Source organism: Leopardus geoffroyi, chromosome A3 (assembly GCF_018350155.1).
Source record: "Leopardus geoffroyi isolate Oge1 chromosome A3, O.geoffroyi_Oge1_pat1.0, whole genome shotgun sequence".
NCBI classification, from domain to species: Eukaryota; Metazoa; Chordata; class Mammalia; order Carnivora; family Felidae; genus Leopardus; species Leopardus geoffroyi.
This window is the reverse complement of record NC_059336.1, coordinates 62,327,191-62,346,895: the sequence shown is the minus strand read 5'-3', so window position 1 is coordinate 62,346,895 and position 19,705 is coordinate 62,327,191. Positions and strand designations below refer to the sequence as shown.

Below are 19,705 nucleotides of genomic sequence, written 5' to 3'. Positions count from 1 at the left end.
CTCATGCTTTCATGCTCTCTCTCTCTAAAAAAATCCTGAGGGGACAATGTTAGTGGGCACTGGTTGAGACGGAACAAGATTGGCTTTGAGTTGACTGTTGGAAGTTGAGTGATGAGTATATGGAGAATTATTATACTGTTCTCTCTACATAAAGTATGTAAAGCTTGAAACTTCCTGAGATAGAAAGTTTTAAAGGAAAGACATCAAAATGCTGTTACCTTTACATTATGAAATTAGATGGGTTTAGAATTAATGAAATAGACATAGGAGCCCTAAATAGCTGGAAAAGACAACAAAACTCCTACTTTCAAGAAATCACAGGGAAAGCTCAAGTTCTGTGCTCCCTGCTGGCTGGTGTGGGTTCCGTGGACTCCTCTCCATCCCCTTGGCCACCAAGGCCCAGCAGGGCACTGGCCTCATGAGCACGAGTGGACAGCCACTGCACTGAGTCCTACGGGCTTTCTCTCTTATTCTTAGATATATGGATTCACAACTGCAAGTGTTGAGTGTTACTGTGGTAAAGTTTCAAAATTCCCTTAAAAAGCAACACAGGCAGTGGCTATGTGAGAATGAACGTGAATTTCCTTCCACAGAGGAGAGCAACGGGGCAGCTGTCCAATGTTAACACAGTGTGCACTTATGGCCGGGGACAAACTTTTCACCGTTAGCATTGCACACTGACTGAAGGGTGGTGTCTCCAATGAGCAGATGGAAATGACGATGATGTGCTCTGGAAAACTGCTGGATGGCCCAGAAAGTGGCTCCAGTGTTGATGGAGACAACCCCAAAGGCAGGTATGGTGAGTCTGACTAAAGTTGTTCCATGAAACCGGGGTGTGGGAGAGGAAAAAGCAATATGAATAGGGAAATACACAACTTACCTAGTATTTGCTATAATATAGTCCTTTTCAAAGTATGTGCATCTAAATCAGTAAATTAAATGTTATAAGTAGACATGTGTGACCGTTTCATCTATATCTCTGAAAACAGACGTATCCAAATCGGCTAAAACACGGCTTTGAATTTCCTCATTTGGGGCAGTCCTAAACACTGGGCTCCATGAGGGAGAAGGCCTGGCCATGCCATGCCGACATTTACCTGAGGAAGAGCCCTTCCAGGTGGCTACGTGGCTTCAGGTGTGAACAGTCCAGGATGCAATACAGGGGATGACGCCTGGGTAGAAACACGGTTTCACCGGGATGTACTGGTGGGATGACCTGTAGTGACATGGAGAACCTCTCCACCAGCATCCTGCCAAAGCAAGGAGCCAGAGAGCCAAGGGTCAGGAGGCACACCTGGTCTGCAGCACAGAGGGAGGCCGGGAAGGCCTGTAGGTGCCCCTTCCCTGCAGCCAGGGCCTGGTGGAGACAAGACTGGGGGGGGAGACAGCGCCACCTGCTGATAAAGAAGGAGCCTATGAGATACAGACCAAGGAACTCTGCCATCCCACTCTCTGTCATGCACCCCAATCCCTTGCTTGGGACATTAGTCCAGGAGCCAGAAGTCCTGGTCCCAAACCCAGCCCCACCCATTGGCTTTGTTCAGCTCAAACTTTCACTGAGTGCCACGATGTGTAGGTGCCAGGTGCTGAAGGATGAGTCAGTCGTGGGCTGCCACTGCACGCCTAACAGAAAGGTAAACAAAATCACCACAATAGCCTTCAGCAAGTGGGCCAGCCACAGAGCTGCCTGCACGGTGCTGCCAGGAGCAGAGGAGAGAAGCTCTGGGTGCAGCCAGGGTCAGGGAGGGCATCTGCACAGTGAAGGAGCCTGGACTCTTCTTCTGGGGTACCAGTCCTCAGGCTCTTGTGATCAGGAGGACTCCCCAGGGAGGTCTGCTAAAATGCAGAGTTCTAGGCCCTGCCCTGCCTTGTGAGTCTGATTAGTAGATCAGAGCTGAGTCCCAGGGACAGGGAAGGAACAGAAAGAAGAGGGGACACATTCTAACTCTATAGGGAGAGGGAAAAATTGTCAAGATTTAACGACCCATTTAAGAGGGAATAGTGGGTGAAAACAGCAAGTTTCAGATAGGAAGTGTGTACGTGTGTGTGCATAGGTATACACGCAGACATATGCACACACACATTCTTAGACACATTCAACAACCCACATGCATCTGATACACCCAAGTATGAGCTGGAGTCATCCCTAGGGAACAGGATTGGGGGGAGGGATAAGAGGAGACATTTCCTGTTTACTTCATACAACTGTGTTCTGCTTGATTTTTGTAGAGATATAACAGATGCACAACACACATTTAACAACAATAATAGCAGCCAAATCAAACAAGCTACAAGCACTGCATCCCCTCCTCTTACTGGAGGATGGCCTGAGCCCTGAGAGTGAACTTGGAGGGGGGACAGCACTTGGGGCTCCCGTCAGGGTCTGGGACACGAGCAGCTGGCACTGGAAGTGGAGCAGTGTAGCTGGCAGCCCACCGCTCCCCAGTTGAAATCTGTCTCACTTTCTGGCCAAGTGACCCAAGAAAGGTGCTGACGCACGTCATAGGCTCATCCTGAGGATGAAGTGACACAACGCGTGGAAATGACATGAAAATACCAGGGAGATTCTGTCCTGTAGCCTTTTGCAAGCAGCCTCTGCAAACCATCACACAAATGGTAAAATGATCTTCTGTTTTGTTAATTTCTTTGCCATTATGAGTATTTACAGCTTAGGTTGTTTTTGTATTTTAAAAAAAGTACAAATTATTAAAAGCCTTTAGGAATTAGGCTCATCTGTAAAAGGGTCTTAGCCCTATCCCCCAAACGATCATACAAAGGGACTTTTGTGATATTAAATATAATGTATGTGCATTAAGAGTTCTGAGATGAGTCTTCCATGTCTAATTGGAGATTTCCTGTGCAGCCCCAAAGAAAGGATAAAGGATGATGTTGTAGTTTAAATATTCCCCCCTCCCCTGCCCCAGCACACATAAGGTCTTTTAACTTTAAGAAATAGAGAATGTAGGATGGCATCTATTCAAGATGCAAGCCAATCCTTAGAGCATGAGGGGATGTTCTGGCTCTGGAAGCTTGTGGGGGTCTCTTCTACAACGGGCATCTGTGGCAGTCATGTGACTCCTGGTCACAGACAACTGTTCTAACAGATGGTGGCTGGCCCCCAGCCCCAGCCTCACCCCTTCCAGACCCACATCTCTCCTTGGCCCCATTCACGGACGGAAGAGGCTGCTGGCTTTGTGTATCAGTGAGTAATTTTCTTTGAAGCAGAATGTTGAACTGTCCCATCAAAAATGATCCCACATCAAAACAACCACCTCAAAGTAGCTGTTGTCAAAAAGGCTTTCTCAAAGTACTACTTGAAAATGTCATGTGCCCAGAAAATCATCAGCGATTTCAAAGCCTGGAACACCTGGCTTAAGCCAGTTCCCCAGATAACTCCCTTCTGTGGGGAATTTCAAAACATCCAAGCCACGACTTCCAGAATCCTTCACTAGAAAGGTGAAGAGCAAGAAGAGTTAATTCTTGCTATAGAGATTTTTAAAGAGGTTCAAAACGTTTCATTCCAAGGCTATCTATCCATTGAGTAGGACATCTGGGAACAAATCCATGAGTCCCAACTTAGACAATTGTGTTTATCACTTATGTTGCCACCAAGGCACTCTTGTCCAAAGAGGCCTTAGCCCAAACCCAGTGGCTCCATTCAGTCTCCACACTCCACCACATCTGCCCTTTTGGGTTCACCATGTGACTTGCATGACATCCTTTCTCTGGGTCTCTAGGCAGCATGTGAGTAGCTCTCTAACTATCTGGGATGGCTATTCAAATCTGAACACTCACAGATTTTCACAGTGGAAAGTAAAAGTTAGGAGGCAGGGGTCCTCCCAATCAAGGCCATGGGTCATCAAACTACAATCTGTGGCCAACTCCTGCCCATTTCTGCAAACAAGGTTTTATTGCAACACAGGCATGTTTATTCATTTATGCATTGTCTATGGGAGCTTCCCTGTTACAACAGCAGAGTTGAGTGGTTGCAACAGAGAGTGCATGGCCCTCAAAGCCTAAAATATTTACTATTTATGAACACAGAATTTGCTGATCCCTGCTCTAGCCCAGAGATGACTATCAGAAAAACTTGAGAAAAAAAAAAAGCACACAGCCAGACAAGGTACTGCTCATAACCATGTCTGGGCAACAAAAGCAATGTAAACCATTTGGAGATCCTAAAATGGAGGCCCCAAAGGAGTCTGTATGTTATCACTCAACATTCCCTTAGTAAGTGGAGGCAGAATGCGAACTTAGAGTATGCATGAAAACTTGACCTATCATTGCTTAGACCAATGCTTACTAACATAACTCAGGCTGACAGAAAAAGCAAAGCCTGAACAGGCAGATGCTCCAGGGCATGGTGACCAACTGCCTGCAGCCACATGGTCACATGAGGTGACCTCATCCCCTGCAGACTCCACCCCAGCCCCTCCCGGAAACTGGGTTCCTGAGGAAAGGAGGGAGGGAGCAAGGTGGGGGGGGGGGGGGAGGAAGAAATGAGAGAAGGAGAGATGCAAGGGGGGGAAGGAAGAAAGCAAGAAAGGATGAAAGGAGGGAGGGAGGGATGGAAGGAAGGAGGAACCAAGTAAAAGAAAGACATACAGAAAGATCTATTCTGACTTCACTTCCCCCTTCAGCTACTGTGCATTTTTCTCTTCCCACCTCTCCTCTTGTTCTCCTGTGGGACTATTCCAGTTAGGTTCGTCCCCAGCAACCCACCAGAGCTGCTTTTGTCAAGGTCACCATGACCTCTACATTGTGCCCTTGGGCCCCTGTTCTTCTCTCTATACACTCGCTCCCCAGGTGATCTCATCCAATTTGTGGCTTTAAACATCACCTACACATGGTGCCTCCCAAGCTTGCCTCTCCAGATGAAGGTATTCAAGCTGTCTCCCTGGTCTCACCTCTGGGATCCCCCAAACAAACTCCTGATCCCACAACTGCCCCACCCCAGCCTTCGTCACTTAGTCTTCCCCAAGTTAGACAACTCCAAACTTTCAGTTGGTCAGGCCCAATCCTAGGGGTCCCTTTCAGCTCCCCTCTTTCTCCCATACCCTCCCCATCCAGTTCACCAACAAATCCTCTCAGTTCCACCCTAAGAATATATCCAGAATTTGCCTACTCCTTAACCCCCCCACCCTCACTCCCAGCCACCCTCACTTCTCAAGATTACTGCCATGGTTCATTTGCCTGTCCTTCTTCTTCTGCCCTTGCCACACCCCACCCCCATGTTCTCCAGTCTATTCTTGACACAGAGGCAGAGGATCCTGCTTGGAGCAGTGGCAGCCGGCTCACACAGGGGAAAGCTCAGATGTCAAGCCCACCCTTATTCTCCCTGACCTCCTCTCCCCTGCCCTCCCCCCCAAGGCTGCAGGTAAGTTCCCCCTGCAGGGTCCCCAGAGCTGCTTTGCCCCTCCTTCTTAGGGCTCTGCCAGAAGCCAGCCAGCTGCTCACCGAGGCCTTCCCTGACCCTTAAGCACAACCTCAGGCCTTCCACACTCCTTATACCACCTCTCTTTCTCCTTTCTCCTGAGCACTCGTCACCTATCTTCACTCAGGAGGGCAGAGATTTCTGTCTGGTTTTGTTTTTGCTGAATCCCAAGGGTCTGTAGAAGAGCCTGGCACAAAATTGGCATTAATAGATGCTTTCTGGCTGGCTGGCTGGCTGGACAGGTGGATAGACGGGTGGCTAACAGGGTACCCTGAAGATGGATTCAACTGTGGTCCCTCAGCATCTCTGAGACACACTGGTTCAGGTAACACCAGCCCACCCCCAGCCAATGGCCCAGTTAAATCATGGCCAGCAGACCCCCGCCCACATGACAGCACTGACAAAAGCCATCTTCTTTTCTCCAGACAGGGGAAGATGAAAAATGTCATATGGCCATATTCTCCCCTTGAAAGACAGTTTTCTCTTAGACTGTAGTTTTGTGCAGTTATTTTCCCAAGAGATCTAGTTTTATAAATCTGAGCAGATAACTGGGGCAGAGCAGGCTGTGTTTTTATAACTCCATGTCCTCAAAGGCCCCCACTGGACGCTGACACACAGTAGGTAATCAAATATTTCTGTAACCAATGAATGAATATAGGGGTTTTTTGGGTTTTTTTTAAATGTAGGTTTAAGAAAAGGAGGCAGCTTGATAACTCATAAATGTACACAAATTGCTGGTAAACTGTCTAAAACCGAGAGCCAGTTGACAATCCTGTGCTTTGAGAGGTGGATGCAGGGACTGCCCCCGCCCCCCCCCCCCAGAGTGAATGGGCCCTTGCCCCTTCCTGTGCCCACTACCCCCCACCTGTGCTCAGGTGTGAGAGGCGCCTCATCTTCAGCCAGATCCTGGGAGTAGAGGTCAGGACAATCATGCAGAAGCAGCTTCTCTCGCTCCTGCTCCAGGGCCTGTTGCCTGCAGAGAGATGAGAGCCGACAACAGAGGTCAGCGCTGTCCCCAGTCATCCAACCCTGATACTGGGTTAGGCCTAGGAATGGGGGCCACGGCCCTGGACTCCTGCATAAAGGCCTTCAATGTTAGATTTGGACGGGGCAGGGGAGAGGCATCACGTTGCATCCATTGCGCTCTCTGTGAATAAGCAGATAAGAGCAGACAGGCCTCAAGGAAAGTTTTCACCACACAGCTTCAAACATGCCTTTGTTTGTGTGCCTTGTTTTGGATTTGCCCACTTTTTAACACATCGAGGCCTGTGCCTAGCTCCTTCTCCTCCTCCTGGGGTCGGGCCACACTGACCCGGAGAGGTCCCAGGTTCATGGCTCCCAGAGCCCCTGACACATGGCCTGCCTCTCCAGCCCCAGGGGCAGTTCTCCAGGTCCTGCTCATTCCCTTCCTTTCCCTACCCTGTGGCCTCTAGCCCCAGAGGTCTGTTCCCACCACAGCCTGCATGACTACCATTATCTTGCTAGATACCTGACTCCCTCACCTCCCTCCTGCCCTAACCACACTAAACTCCCAAGCAGATACAAGTGCAACCTTTGGCCTTCTGGATCCTTGCTTCCACAACAACCAGGGAGCCTCCCCAGCCCTTGTCCTCCCCCTCCAGGTGCTCGCCCTGGCTTTCCCCAAAGGTCCTCAGTTCCTAAAGATTTCATCTCTAGCCCAGGCTGCTGTCTGGAGTTCAGATCCTCCTAGCCAGCCACAACTGGATGATTTCCAGCTGAATGTGCCCAGGATCCTCTGAAGCCACACGTCTGTGTCTGAATTCCCTTCCACACAGGTCCCAGAGCCCCAGCCACCCAGGTCAGCAGATTCATCACAGCCCTACCACCTTCCTCCCAAGACCCCACCCAATCACTGTTCACCCTCCTTCCTCTCTCACCCTTCCCATCCATTCTCCATAATGTAGCCTGAGCGATCTCTGAAACACAGCAGGAATCACATCACTATCTCCTTAAAATTCTCCCAACTCAACCTTGTGTTCATGAGGCTTCTCGTGACCCAGCCTTGGTTCACATCTTGGCTGTACCTCCTGCCATGTGGACCACCAACCCCTACTCTGCAGCGCTGAGAATTCCAGTTCTAGTCAGCCACCAGAATTATCTGCCGTACCCACCTTCACATGTGTGGTCACCCATGCTGCCCCCCAAATCTTCTTATCCTCCAAAGTTCAGAGATAAGGATACCTGTGGGGAGCCTCTTCTGACCCCCAGGTTAAATCAGGTGTCAGTATTCCAGGCCCCTCCACAGCAACTTTCTAGCATGGGAGATAGTGGAATCATTCAGTTTGATCTCCAGGTGAGAGGCTCCTGTACAATCGCTTCCACCTATCTGGCACCTGGCACAGGACCTAGCCGAGTGAGAACCTCCCAGTGCCAGGTGCCTCGATGAGCTTTACTTGCCTGCATCACCATCGTGGCAATAGTTAGGCTATACATCTCCGTCAAAGCTGCCTGCCTTTTCCCCTTCTCGCCCATGGAACACTTGAGTGGGAGCTGAGAGGCTGCCAGACGGGCATGAATTGGGCAGAAGAGAGCAAGGGATTCTCCTTGCATCCCACCCACAGTAACCCTGAACAAGGGCTCTGGATGTGGCAGAGGTCTGGGGCTCTCTGCCTTCAAGATGCCCCCCTGCGACTCGGCTGCCATACCACGTGCTCACTATTGATCAGAGCACACAGGACGCTCCAGGAGACACGCCGTGTAGGAGTGCAGCAGGCTGCTTGATCCTGAGGCGAGATTGCTAGGAGTCTTAGAGGACAACCACCCGCCCCCAAATTGCTGCCAACCCCATAGAATGAACATCCCAAGATGGACCCTTTTCCACGCTTACCGCTTCTCCTGTAGTAAGTAATCTAAGCTATTGGCATAGCTCTCTGAGGTTCCAGAGGTGAACTAGAGAAACACGAGGTGAGAATGGGAGACAAACAGAAAGACAGATAGAAGGGGAAAAAGAATAAAAGTTAATCTAAATTAAGCCCTTTATTTATTTTATTTTTCTGAATAGGCAACCCATTCAAACGATTAAAAAATCAAGAGGTATAAAGGCATATAGTAAGATGTCTTGCCTCACCTGCATCCCCAGCCAGCCAGGTCCCTCCCCACAGGTGACCACAGGTGTTTACTCCTTGGTGTGCTTTCAGAGACATTTTATCCACAGACAAGCAAACAGTAGTACATTATAGACTCCCTTCTGCCACCACCCGTAACACAAATGGCAGCAAACTATGAACCCTATTTTATACTTTGCTCTGTTCAATGAGTAGGATGTCTTTCATTTTTTAAATTATTTAAATTCAAGTTAACATACAGTGTAGCACTGGTTTCACAAGTAGAACCCAGTGATTCATCACTTACATATAACACCCAGTGCTCATCCCACCAACTGCCCTCCTTAATGCCCATCACCCATTTGGCCCATCCCTCCATCCACCTCCCCTCCATCAACCCTCAATTTGTTCTCTGTATTTAAGAGTCTCTTATGGTTTGCCTAATTAATAGTATGTCTTGAGGGTCATTCCATATCAATACCAAAGAGATAAGTTAAAAAAAAAAAAACCTTTCAGGGCCCCTGGGTGGCTCAGTCGGTTGAGCGTCCGACTTAGGCTCAGGTCATGATCTCACAGTCTGTGAGTTTGAGCCCTGCGTTGGGCTCTGTGCCGACAGCTCGGAGCCTGGAGCCTGTTTCAGATTCTGTGTCTCCCTCTCTCTCTGACCCTCCCCCGTTCATGCTCTGTCTCTGTCTCAAAAAAATAAATGAACATTAAAAAAAAAAATTAAAAAAAACCCCACAAACCTTTCTAATGTAGGACTAGAACATAATATATTAATTCCCTAGTGGTGGGCATTTAGATTACCGACAATCTTGGGCTATTACAATAACTAAGTCCTATTCTCAGAATAAACTTCCTGGATCCGTGTCCCCACAGTCTACCTATAAACAGCTATATATTCTCCCTAGCTTAAAGCTCATCACTAAAGTTTCCATTTAGGCATGTCAATCCACTGACTAGAGTTAGCCCAAGTCTTTGTGCCTGGCCTAGCCTAGACCCAGGCACCGAGGTCCCTCTTTTCCCCAGGTGGATAACCCCAACCTTAGCCTCAAAAGCCATGAAGGCTCCCACACAGAAGTGGGATCCAATTTGGCACCACCCCAAGGCATCTGTTAGCAGGGACTAGCAGCAGATATAAGGGGAGAGATGCATCCTAGCCACAAGGGTTCATAGATGAGGAGAGGTTGGGGGTATGCAGTTGAGGAGGGGTGGTTAGGGGGAGGTGGCCAACAAAGGGCAGTTGGGATATGGCCAAGGGAGAATGGCCAAAAAGGGGGTGGTCTGGAGGTGACTGAGGAGAGGTGGCAAGGAGAGGAGGCCAAGGGGTGGCTATTGGCTTACCAAGGTGTGGGTGTCTACCACTGGAGCTGTAGCCTTCTGGCTTGGGCCTGCCATGTTCCAGAACAGCTCCTCCAGTGAGGTCAGGCTTCCCTGGGGGTCCAAGTCCTGGGGCTCCTGGCCTAACTCCTCAGGCAGCTGGGGAGCCCATGTCCTCAGGCCCTGAGGGCCCCTTGGGCCTACCCACCTCTGTGCTGGGGCCCCCCTGCTGGCCTGTGGTACCCTCAGGTTCAGGAACTCTATGGGTGGTGGGCTCCAATCAGTGGGGAACATGTCCCCGGCAGCATGCACTTTGCGCTTCTTTGACAATTTGGGAGTTGGAGCTGAGGTGGGACTGCAGCGCCGCCGGGTGGGGTGGAGGAGCCCCTGGTGCAGAGCATGGTCGAAGCAGCTGCTCTTCAGGTTAGGCAACAGGGTGGGTGCCACAGCGGCTGCCTGGACCCCTGTGGAGGGGACAGAATATTATGGTATTCCACCACCTGCCCACCACCATCCCAGCCACCGTGCCATGCTGGGTGAGGAGAGGGGACAACTCAAGATTGCTGTGGGCAGGATGCAAGGGGAACACCTCAACCATGGGTTGTCCACTTCCTTGTGGCCCTAAGCCTCAGAATGGCTCTACCTGTACAGGTAAGAGTGCCTACCTTCTTTCTGAGGAAGGGCTAGCAGAGTCTTCTGGGGCCTGGCCATCTGCAAACTGCTGGACGTTCTGTCCTAGAAAGAATGGCTTGTCAGGTGAGGTGAGCCTCCAGAAGAAAGCTAAATGCTCTGAAGGCCTAGATTCCCTAGAGAGGAGGGCAGGGCCCACTGGTGCCCAGGAGGGAAATCCCCCTCCAGTTCTACCCCAAGGACCAAGCTTGTGCACCATGAAGATCAAGTTGCTGAGGTGAAAGGGGGTCCATGTGACCTCTCATTTCAAGGATGTGATAGGCAAGTGTAAGGACATCAACATTTTTTTAAAACCTGCATAAAATCAAAACTAGCATAGGTCCACAGGAAAGTTGTGTACTGAGAAGACACTCTGCACATCTTGCTTGTTTGGTGTCACCCCCATAAAGGTTGTTTGCTCCCAAGGGACAGAGCAGGGCTATTTAGTCCCCGCCATTTTCCCAGAACCAGCACAGACCTGGCACACAGTAGGGCTTGGTGCGTTTCTGTTGAATGAATGAGTTAAAGATACCCAGAGGTGGTACAACAAGCCCCCTCCAGTGTTAGGAGCTGCCCGTCCTCAGCTAAGATGGGCCATGCCTCACACACACAGACACCTCTCATCATATCAGACTCAGGATCAGATCAACTGAAATGCAGATGAAAGGCGAATATCTGAATGAGCTAATGACCAAACGAAACAACCATTTACAAAAAACACAAACACTAACTCAACAAGGATTCAAACTCAACAACAGTGGAAGACACTCAAATCAATGTGACTCTGAAGTATTCTTCAATGACAATGAAATCATAAAAAATTAAAAATTCATAATAACAAATGTTGACAAGGCTATGAAGAAATATATTGCTGTTAATACTGTAAAATGATTTATTCTTTTTAGAGAGCAATTGATCAACATAAAAATAACTGCAAGATGCGCCTGGGTGGCTCAGTTGGTTAAGCGTCTGATTCTTGATTTCGGCTCAGGTCATGATCTCACCATTCATGAGATGGAGCTCTGCATGGGGCTCTGTGCTGACAGCGGAGAGCCTGCTTAGATTCTCTCTCTCCCTCTCTCCCTTTGTCCCTCCCCCGCTCTGTCTCTCTCTCTTTCAAAATTAATAAACATTAAAAAAAATAACTACAAAAATGTTCACACCTGGGAGAAGGGAACCCCAGAAACTTGTTCCTCCACGAAAGCAATAATTAAGCGGACAAAATCTGTCAGAACCAATACTTACAGAACTCTGGAATCTAACAAGAAACCGATAACAACCAGGGAATGAAGGCTTAATGAAGAAAGAAGCTGCTAAATTTCAGTAAAATTATGTTCGGGCTTTTGAATTTACCCGCCTATCATCCCCCACCCCCAGCTAAGAGGCAGTTGTGGAGGCTGGGTTCCCGGTGTGGCTTGCTGGTGCCACGGGGGCAAGATAAACTTTATTCTCAAAGAATTGTGGTGGTGTGTTTTGACCTGTCTCCTGGCGGCTCCCGGCTCCCTCGGGGGATCAACTCATCAACTCTGGGTCTTACCTTTGTTTTATCCCACTAGGAACTTTCTCAGGGCTGGAGTGGCCTCCGGGGCAGTACTTGTTGAAAGTATTTAAAAACAAGGGGACCACCACAACCACCTGGGGCAAGGGATAACAGGTAGGGCAAGCAGCAGGCAGTCTGCAAAGTCTGAAAAGGAAGAGGCTGAGGAAGGAGATACACGTTGGAGTAAAAGTTTTAAAAAGCTCCCACGTAAACCTGAGAGTCCAAAAGGCCACATGATTGCCCAGGGTTAATGCGTGCTTAGGAAAGACCTGAGAAGACCATAAGTTTTTACCTCTGGCTGATCATTAGGCTCCACATAAGCAGAAAGTGAAGGCTTAGGCAGAGTTGCATAAGGTCTGCCTAAGCTTTGAAGGAGTACTCCAACACAGAACCAATCTCTAAAGACCAGAAGAGTTTTATTGTGGTGGTGGCGGCGGCAGCATTTAAGGGACTTTCTAACAACTTACCAGTTAACCACCAAGTTAAAGGAACTGGGACTTTAGTGACTACACACAACAAAATAATAATGTCTTTACAAAAATAGCTTAGAAAAATCACTAAACAAACAACTACAACTCACAGCAACCAGCAACAGCAAATTCAGGTGGGGGGTAATCCTATTTACACAGTTACTGCATTTTAATAGTCAAAGTGGATAATTTTCAACAAAAATTACAAGGAATACAAAGAAATAACAAAGTATGGCCCATTCAAAGACAGAAAAAAGAAAGGAAAGAAACTGTCTCTAAGAAAGCCCAGGCACTGGACTTATTAGACAAAAACTTTAAATCAACTGCCAAATATGCTCGAAGAACTGAAGGAAACGATGACAAAGAACTAAAGAAACCAGGGGAGAATAAGGTCTCACCAAATAGAGAATATGAATAAAGGTAAAGAAATTATAAAAAGGAAGTAGACAGATGTTCTGGAGTCGAAAACTATAAAAATTGAAATGAAAAACTAAGTAGAAGGCTTCAACACCAGATGTGAGCTAGCAGAAGAATCAGTGAACTTTTATTTGGGTCAATTGAGATAATCAGTTCTGAGGAACAAAATGAAAAAAAGAATAAGATGAACAGGGCCTCAGAGACCAGTGGGACACCATTAATTATATCAATAGATGCATAATAGGAGTCCAAGGAGTAGAGACAGGGATGGCAGGGGTGGGGTGGGGTGGGGTAGAGGGGGACAGAAAGAATATTGCACTTCCAAGAAGCTCAACAAATTCCAAGTAGGATAAATTCAAAGAGATCTACACCTAGATACTTCATAATGAAACTTTTAAACACCGGGAAGAGAATCTAAAAAGCAGGAAGAGACAATGCTTCATCACCTACAAGGGAGTCTCAATAAGATTAACAGGTGATTTCTTATCAAAAACCATGGAGATCAGCAGACAGTGAGATGAAATATCCAAAGTAAAGATAGAAAAGACTATGGACCAAGAATGCTGTCTTCCACAAAACTATCCTTCAAAAAAGGAGAAATGAAGATATTCCCAGATAAATAAAAACTGAGAAAATTTCTTTCTAACAAATTTGTTCTATCAGAAATACTAAAGTATATCCATTGGGGTAAAGTGAAAGGAAGGATATTAGAGAGTAACTTGAATCCACATGAAAAAAAAAGAACAGTGATAAAGATAAGAACATGGGTATACATAAAAGACAGTATAAATGTAGTTTTTATTTGTAACTCTTTTTCTCCTATCTTATTTAAAATACAACTGCATAGGGGCGCCTGGGTGGCGCAGTCGGTTAAGCGTCCGACTTCAGCCAGGTCACGATCTCGCGGTCTGTGAGTTCGAGCCCCGCATCAGGCTCTGGGCTGATGGCTCAGAGCCTGGAGCCTGTTTCTGATTCTGTGTCTCCCTCTCTCTCTGCCCCTCCCCCGTTCATGCTCTGTCTCTCTCTGTCCCAAAAATAAATAAACGTTGAAAAAAAAAAATTTAAAATACAACTGCATAAAGCAATAATTACAAATCTGTCTTTATGGGAAAACAATGTCTAAAGATATAATTTACATGACAATAACAGCACAAAGGAGGGGGTGGGAATAGAGCTATATAGTTGTAAAGTTTTGTATCTTATTGAAATTAAGTTGGTATTAATCTGAACTAGACTGTGAACTATGTGATATTTATAGGTAAGTAAAAATGCAAGTATTACTTTATTTTTGGTTTATAATTCTTCTCCTTTCCGTATTGATTTAAAACACAAATGCATAAAACCACAATTACACATCTATGTTAATCAACACACAATGGTTCAAAGATGTAAATTGTTACAATAAAAACATAAAGGGGAGGGATGGAATTGTATAGGAGCAGAGTTTTTGTATATATTGAAGCTAAATTGGTAATATTTTTAAAGTTTATTTATTTATTTTGAGAGAGAGAGAGAGAGTAAGTGGGGAAGGGGCAGAGAGAGGGAGAGACAGAATCCCAGCAGGCGCTGTGCTGTCAGCACAGAGCCTGATGTAAGGCTTGAACTCACAAACTGTGAGATCATGATCTGAGCCAAGATCAAGAGTTGGACGCTTAACCGACTAGGCCACCCAGGCGCCCCTGAAGCTAAACTGGTATTAATTCAAACTAGTTTGTTACAAATTTAAGATATAAATTATACTTTCCAAGGTAGCCACTAATAAAATAATTGGAAACAGAAATGAGCAAAGAGCCAAAATGGTACACTACAAAACAGCCAATTAAACATAAAAGAAGGCAGTAATGGAGGAACTGAGGAACAAAAAAGATGTAAGGTACACAGGAAACAAAATAGCATAATGGCAGAAATCCTTTCATATCAATAACTAGCTTAATTGTAAATGGAGTGAGCTCTCAAATCAAAAGGCAGATATTACCAAAATAAATTTAAAAAACATCCAACTATATGCTATCTGCTAAAGACTCACTATAATCACATAGGTTGAAGGTGAAAGGAAGAGATACCCCATGCAAATAGAGACCCAAAGACAGCTGAAGTAGCTATACATTAGTATTTGTCTGGTATTAACCAGACAAAATAGACTTTAAGTCAAAAATTACTGAGACAAAGAAAGCCTTTATATATTGATGTAAGGGTCATTCATCAAGAAGACATAACAATTAGGGGTGCCTGGGCAGCTCAGTCAGTTAAGCATCCATGACTCAGGTCATGATCTCACAGTTTGGGAGTTTGAGCCCCATGTCGGGCTTGCTGCTGTCAGTGCAGAGCCGACTTTGGATCTTCTGTCCCCCACCTCTCTCTGCCCACCTGACTCTCATGTGCTCTCTCAAAAATAAATAAACATTAAAAAGAAAAGACATGGGGAGCCTGGGTGGCGCAGTCGGTTAAGCGTCCGACTTTAGCCAGGTCACGATCTCGCGGTCCGTGAGTTCGAGCCCCACGTTGGGCTCTGGGCTGATGGCTCAGAGCCTGGAGCCTGTTTCTGATTCTGTGTCTCCCTCTCTCTCTGCCCCTCCCCCGTTCATGCTCTGTCTCTCTCTGTCCCAAAAACAAATAAACGTTGAAAAAAAAAAAAAAAAAGAAAGAACAGACATAACAATTATAAACATACATGCAACTAAAAACAGAGCTCCAAAATATGGAAGCAAATTGGCAAAGCTGAAGGGAGAAATAGTTACAAAATGATAGCTGAAGGATTCAATATCCTCTTTTCAATAATGTAACTAGATAGAAGATCAAAAGAAAATATAGGACCTGAACAACACCATGAACCAAATAGAAATAACAGACATCTACAGAACTCTTCACTCTGCAATAGCAGAATACACATTCTTTGCAAGTACACATGGAATTTTCTTCAGCATTGATCATGTTAGGCCACAAAACAAGTCCCAATAAATTTAAAAAGACTGAAATCCTATAAAGCATCTTTCCTGATCACAATAGAAACTAGACGTAAAAAACAAAAGTGGGAATTTCACAAATATGTAGAAATAAAACAACACTTAAATAACCAATGGATCCAAGAAGAAATCATATGAGAAATTAAAAACTACTTAGAGGTAAGTGAAAACAAACACAATATACCAAAATGTATGGGATGCAGTGAAAGCACTGCTCCCAGGAAAATGTATAGCTGTAAACACCTGCATTAAAAAAGAAGATTGTTAAGGGACGCCTGGGTGGCTCAGTTGGTTGAGCACCCGACTTTGGCTCAGGTCATGATCTCACGGTTCATGAGTTCAAGCCCTAGGTTGGGGTCTGTGCTGACAGTTCAGAGCTCAGAACCTAGAACCTGCTTTGGATTCTGTGTCTCCCTCTCTCTCTGGCTCTTACCCACTCATGCTCTGTCTTTTTCTCTCTCAAAAATAAATAAACATTATTTAAAAAAAAGAAGTTGTTAAATCAGTAACCTAACTTTATACTGTAAGGAACTAGAAAAAGAAAAGCAAACTAAACTCAAGGCTTGCAGAAGGCAGGAAACAATGAAGATTGGTGGGGAAGCAAAAGTAGAGAACAGAAAAAAAAAACAACAATAGAGATAATCAACAAAGCCAAAAGCTGGTTCTTTGGAAAGACCAACAAAATTGACAAACCAAACCAGACTGACCAAAAAAAAAAAAAAAAAAAAAAGAGAGAAACTCATATTACTAAAATCAGAAATGAAAGACATTACTATCAACCTCAGAAATAAAAATGATTAAAAGGGAGAATACTATGAACAATTGCACAAATTAGGTACCTAGGTGAAATGGACAAATATTATACTTAGGAATAAATTTAGGAAAATTTAAACTCTGAAAATGACAGAACATTGTTGAAAAAAACTAAAGAAGACGTACCTTAATAGAAAGACATCTTGCATTTGTGGACTGGAAGGCTTAATATCATTTAAGATCGTAAACTCCTTGAAGTGGTCTACAGAATCAATGCATCCCTATCAAAATCCCAAAGGCCTTTTGGGGCAGAAATGGAAAAAGCAATTCTAAAATGCATATAAAAACACATGGGACCTTGAAGAAATTTTGAAAAACAAAAACAAAGTTGGAAGACTCAAATTTTCTGATTTCTAAACTTACTGCAAAGGGTGGTGGGAGAGACAGGCAAACCATAAAAGAGACTCTTAACTGTAGAGAACAAACTGAGGGTTGCTGGAGAGGAGGTGGGTCGGGGTTGGGCTGCATGGGTGATTGGTACTATGGAGGGCACTTGCTGGGATGAGCAGTGGGTGTTGTACATAAGTGATGAATCACTAAATTCTACTCCTGAAACTAATATTACACTATATGTTAACTAACTGGAATTTAAATAAAAACTTGAAATAAACAAAAAACCTCAAAAGTCACAGTAATCAAAACAGTGTGGTACCAGCAAAAGGGTAGACATATATATCAATGGACTAGAACTGAGACTCCAGAAATAAATATATACATCTATGATCAATTGATTTTCAACAAAGATGCACGATCTTTTAAAGATTTTAGACTCTTCAACAAATGGTGCTAAAACAACTGGACATCCATATGCAAAGGAATGACACCAGACCCTTGTCTCACCAGATACCACACAACAATTAACTCAAAATAAATGGAAAATCTAAATATAAGTATTAAAACTATACAACTCTGAGAAGAAAAGGCAGGGGTAAATCTTTATGACTCCAGGTTGGCCAACATGGTTTCCTAGATATGATACCAACAACACAGGCAGCAGCAGCAGCAGCAACAACAACAACAACAAGATATATCGGATTTCATCAGAAGTTAAAAATTTTCCCTTCAAAGGCTACTACTAAGAAAATGAAAAGACAACCTACAGAGTGGGACAAAATATTTGCAAATCATATAAGTCTGATAAGGGTTTAGTATCCAGAACATATGAAGAACTCTTACAACAATAAAAAGACAAAAAGTCCAGTTAAAAAGTAAGCAAAAGATCTGAATAGGCATTTTCAGAAGAATCTATACAAATGGCCAAAAAGCACATGAAAAGATGCTCAATGTCATTAACCACTTTATTAGGGAAAAGCAAATCAAAAACATAATGAGACACCACTTCACACCCAGTAGGATGGCAGCCAACCAACCAACCATTCAATCAATAACTAGTGTTGATGAGGAGGACTGGAGAAGCTGGAACCCTCATCCACTGCATGTGTGAATGTAAAATGGCGCAGCCCTTGTGGAAAAGAGTCTAGTAGTTACCCAGTAAGTTAGACATAGAATTACCATTTGACCCAGTAATTCTACTCAAGGTAGAAATGACAACAGGTACTGAGACAAATCCTTGCACATGAATGTTCACAGTGGCACGACTCACACAGGCAAAAGGTGGAAACAGTACAAATGTCCATCAACTACTGAGTGGATAAACAAAATATAGGACAGCCATACAATGGATTATTGAGTCACAAAAAGGAATGAAGCACTGTTATATGCTATAACAATGGATAAACCTCATAATCATTACGCTTAGTGAAAGAAGCCAGACACAAAGATCTCCTATTGTATGGACGATTCTCTTTATTTTTTATTTATTTATTTTTTTTCAACGTTTATTTATTTTTGGGACAGAGAGAGACAGAGCATGAACAGGGGAGGGGCAGAGAGAGAGGGAGACACAGAATCGGAAACAGGCTCCAGGCTCTGAGCCATCAGCCCAGAGCCTGACGCGGGGCTCAAACTCACGGACCGCGAGATCGTGACCTGAGCTGAAGTCGGACGCTTAACCGACTGCGCCACCCAGGCGCCCCTGGACGATTCTCTTTACATGAAATGCCAGAATAGGCAAATCCATAGAGACAGAAAGTAGATTAGTGGTTTCCAGGTGCTGGGCGCTGGGGTGGAAGGGGTAAGGGCGGAGAAATGGGGCGTGACTGCTCAATGGGTACAAGGTCTCCTTTTTGGATGATGGAAAAACACTCTGGAACTCAACAGTGCCAATGATTGCACAACACTGTGAATTTACTAAATGCCCCAGAATTTCAAAATGATTAAAATTGCAAGTTTTATGCTATGCATATCTTACCACAAGAAAGGACAAATAAATATACAAATTATTCGGGGGTGGGGTGGGGAAATACACATGAAATTATGTGAAATAAGTAGAGGACAGCATAACTTGGTAGAAATCCTGGAATAAAAAAAAGTACTTATACATGAAATAACCACATTAAGGATTTATGGGTGCAATTTTTGCACAATTGTTAAATAATGAACTATTCTAAATTTGTGCCTAAGTACTGAAAGGCAGCATCAGATGTTTGCAGGGGCCCAGTAAGAAAAGGAAGATACTAAGAATTATCCTCTGCCCTGGTTCTGACACCTTGCCCTCCTTTGGACCTTTAGAGAGGTGTTGCCCATGACCGCCCATCCTTCCGTTCACCAGTGGAATTTTTTGTTTTTTTTTTTTCTGCCTTCAAAAACAACCAGTTTCTTTTCCTTCTACACCCTCTTTTCCTTCCAGTCCTTCCTGAACATCGCTTCTGATTCAACCTTCTTAGACCTAGGGCATCAACTCAATTGTGTAACTTTCTCTGCTCAGAAGCCACTGCTGGACAAAGGTGTACCAGGACTCTTCAGAAGGTGATGAAAATATCCTTTATCTTAATCATGGTAGTTGTTACTCAAACAAAATACATTTGTCAGAGCTCACTGTACTGCACATCTATAGAGCGTGAATTTTACTGTAATGAAATTACAGCTTGATAAACCTAATTTATCCCCAGCTT

General features: G+C 45.0%; 1 protein-coding gene across 6 annotated transcripts in view; it reads right to left on the bottom strand.

The window, feature by feature from the left end:
* FAM178B (family with sequence similarity 178 member B) overlaps nt 1-19,705 on the bottom strand; it is a 115,775-nt gene that overhangs the window by 80,956 nt on the left and 15,114 nt on the right. For all 6 annotated transcript variants that reach the window (XM_045445808.1, XM_045445810.1, XM_045445811.1 and 3 more), the window contains exons 2-6: nt 10,485-10,554; nt 9,844-10,283; nt 8,283-8,344; nt 6,300-6,407; nt 1,098-1,250 (exon numbers count right to left, since the gene is read on the bottom strand). In XM_045445808.1, the coding sequence (XP_045301764.1) occupies nt 1,098-1,250; nt 6,300-6,407; nt 8,283-8,344; nt 9,844-10,283; nt 10,485-10,554 (833 nt within the window). The remainder of the gene's footprint in view (nt 1-1,097; nt 1,251-6,299; nt 6,408-8,282; nt 8,345-9,843; nt 10,284-10,484; nt 10,555-19,705) is intronic.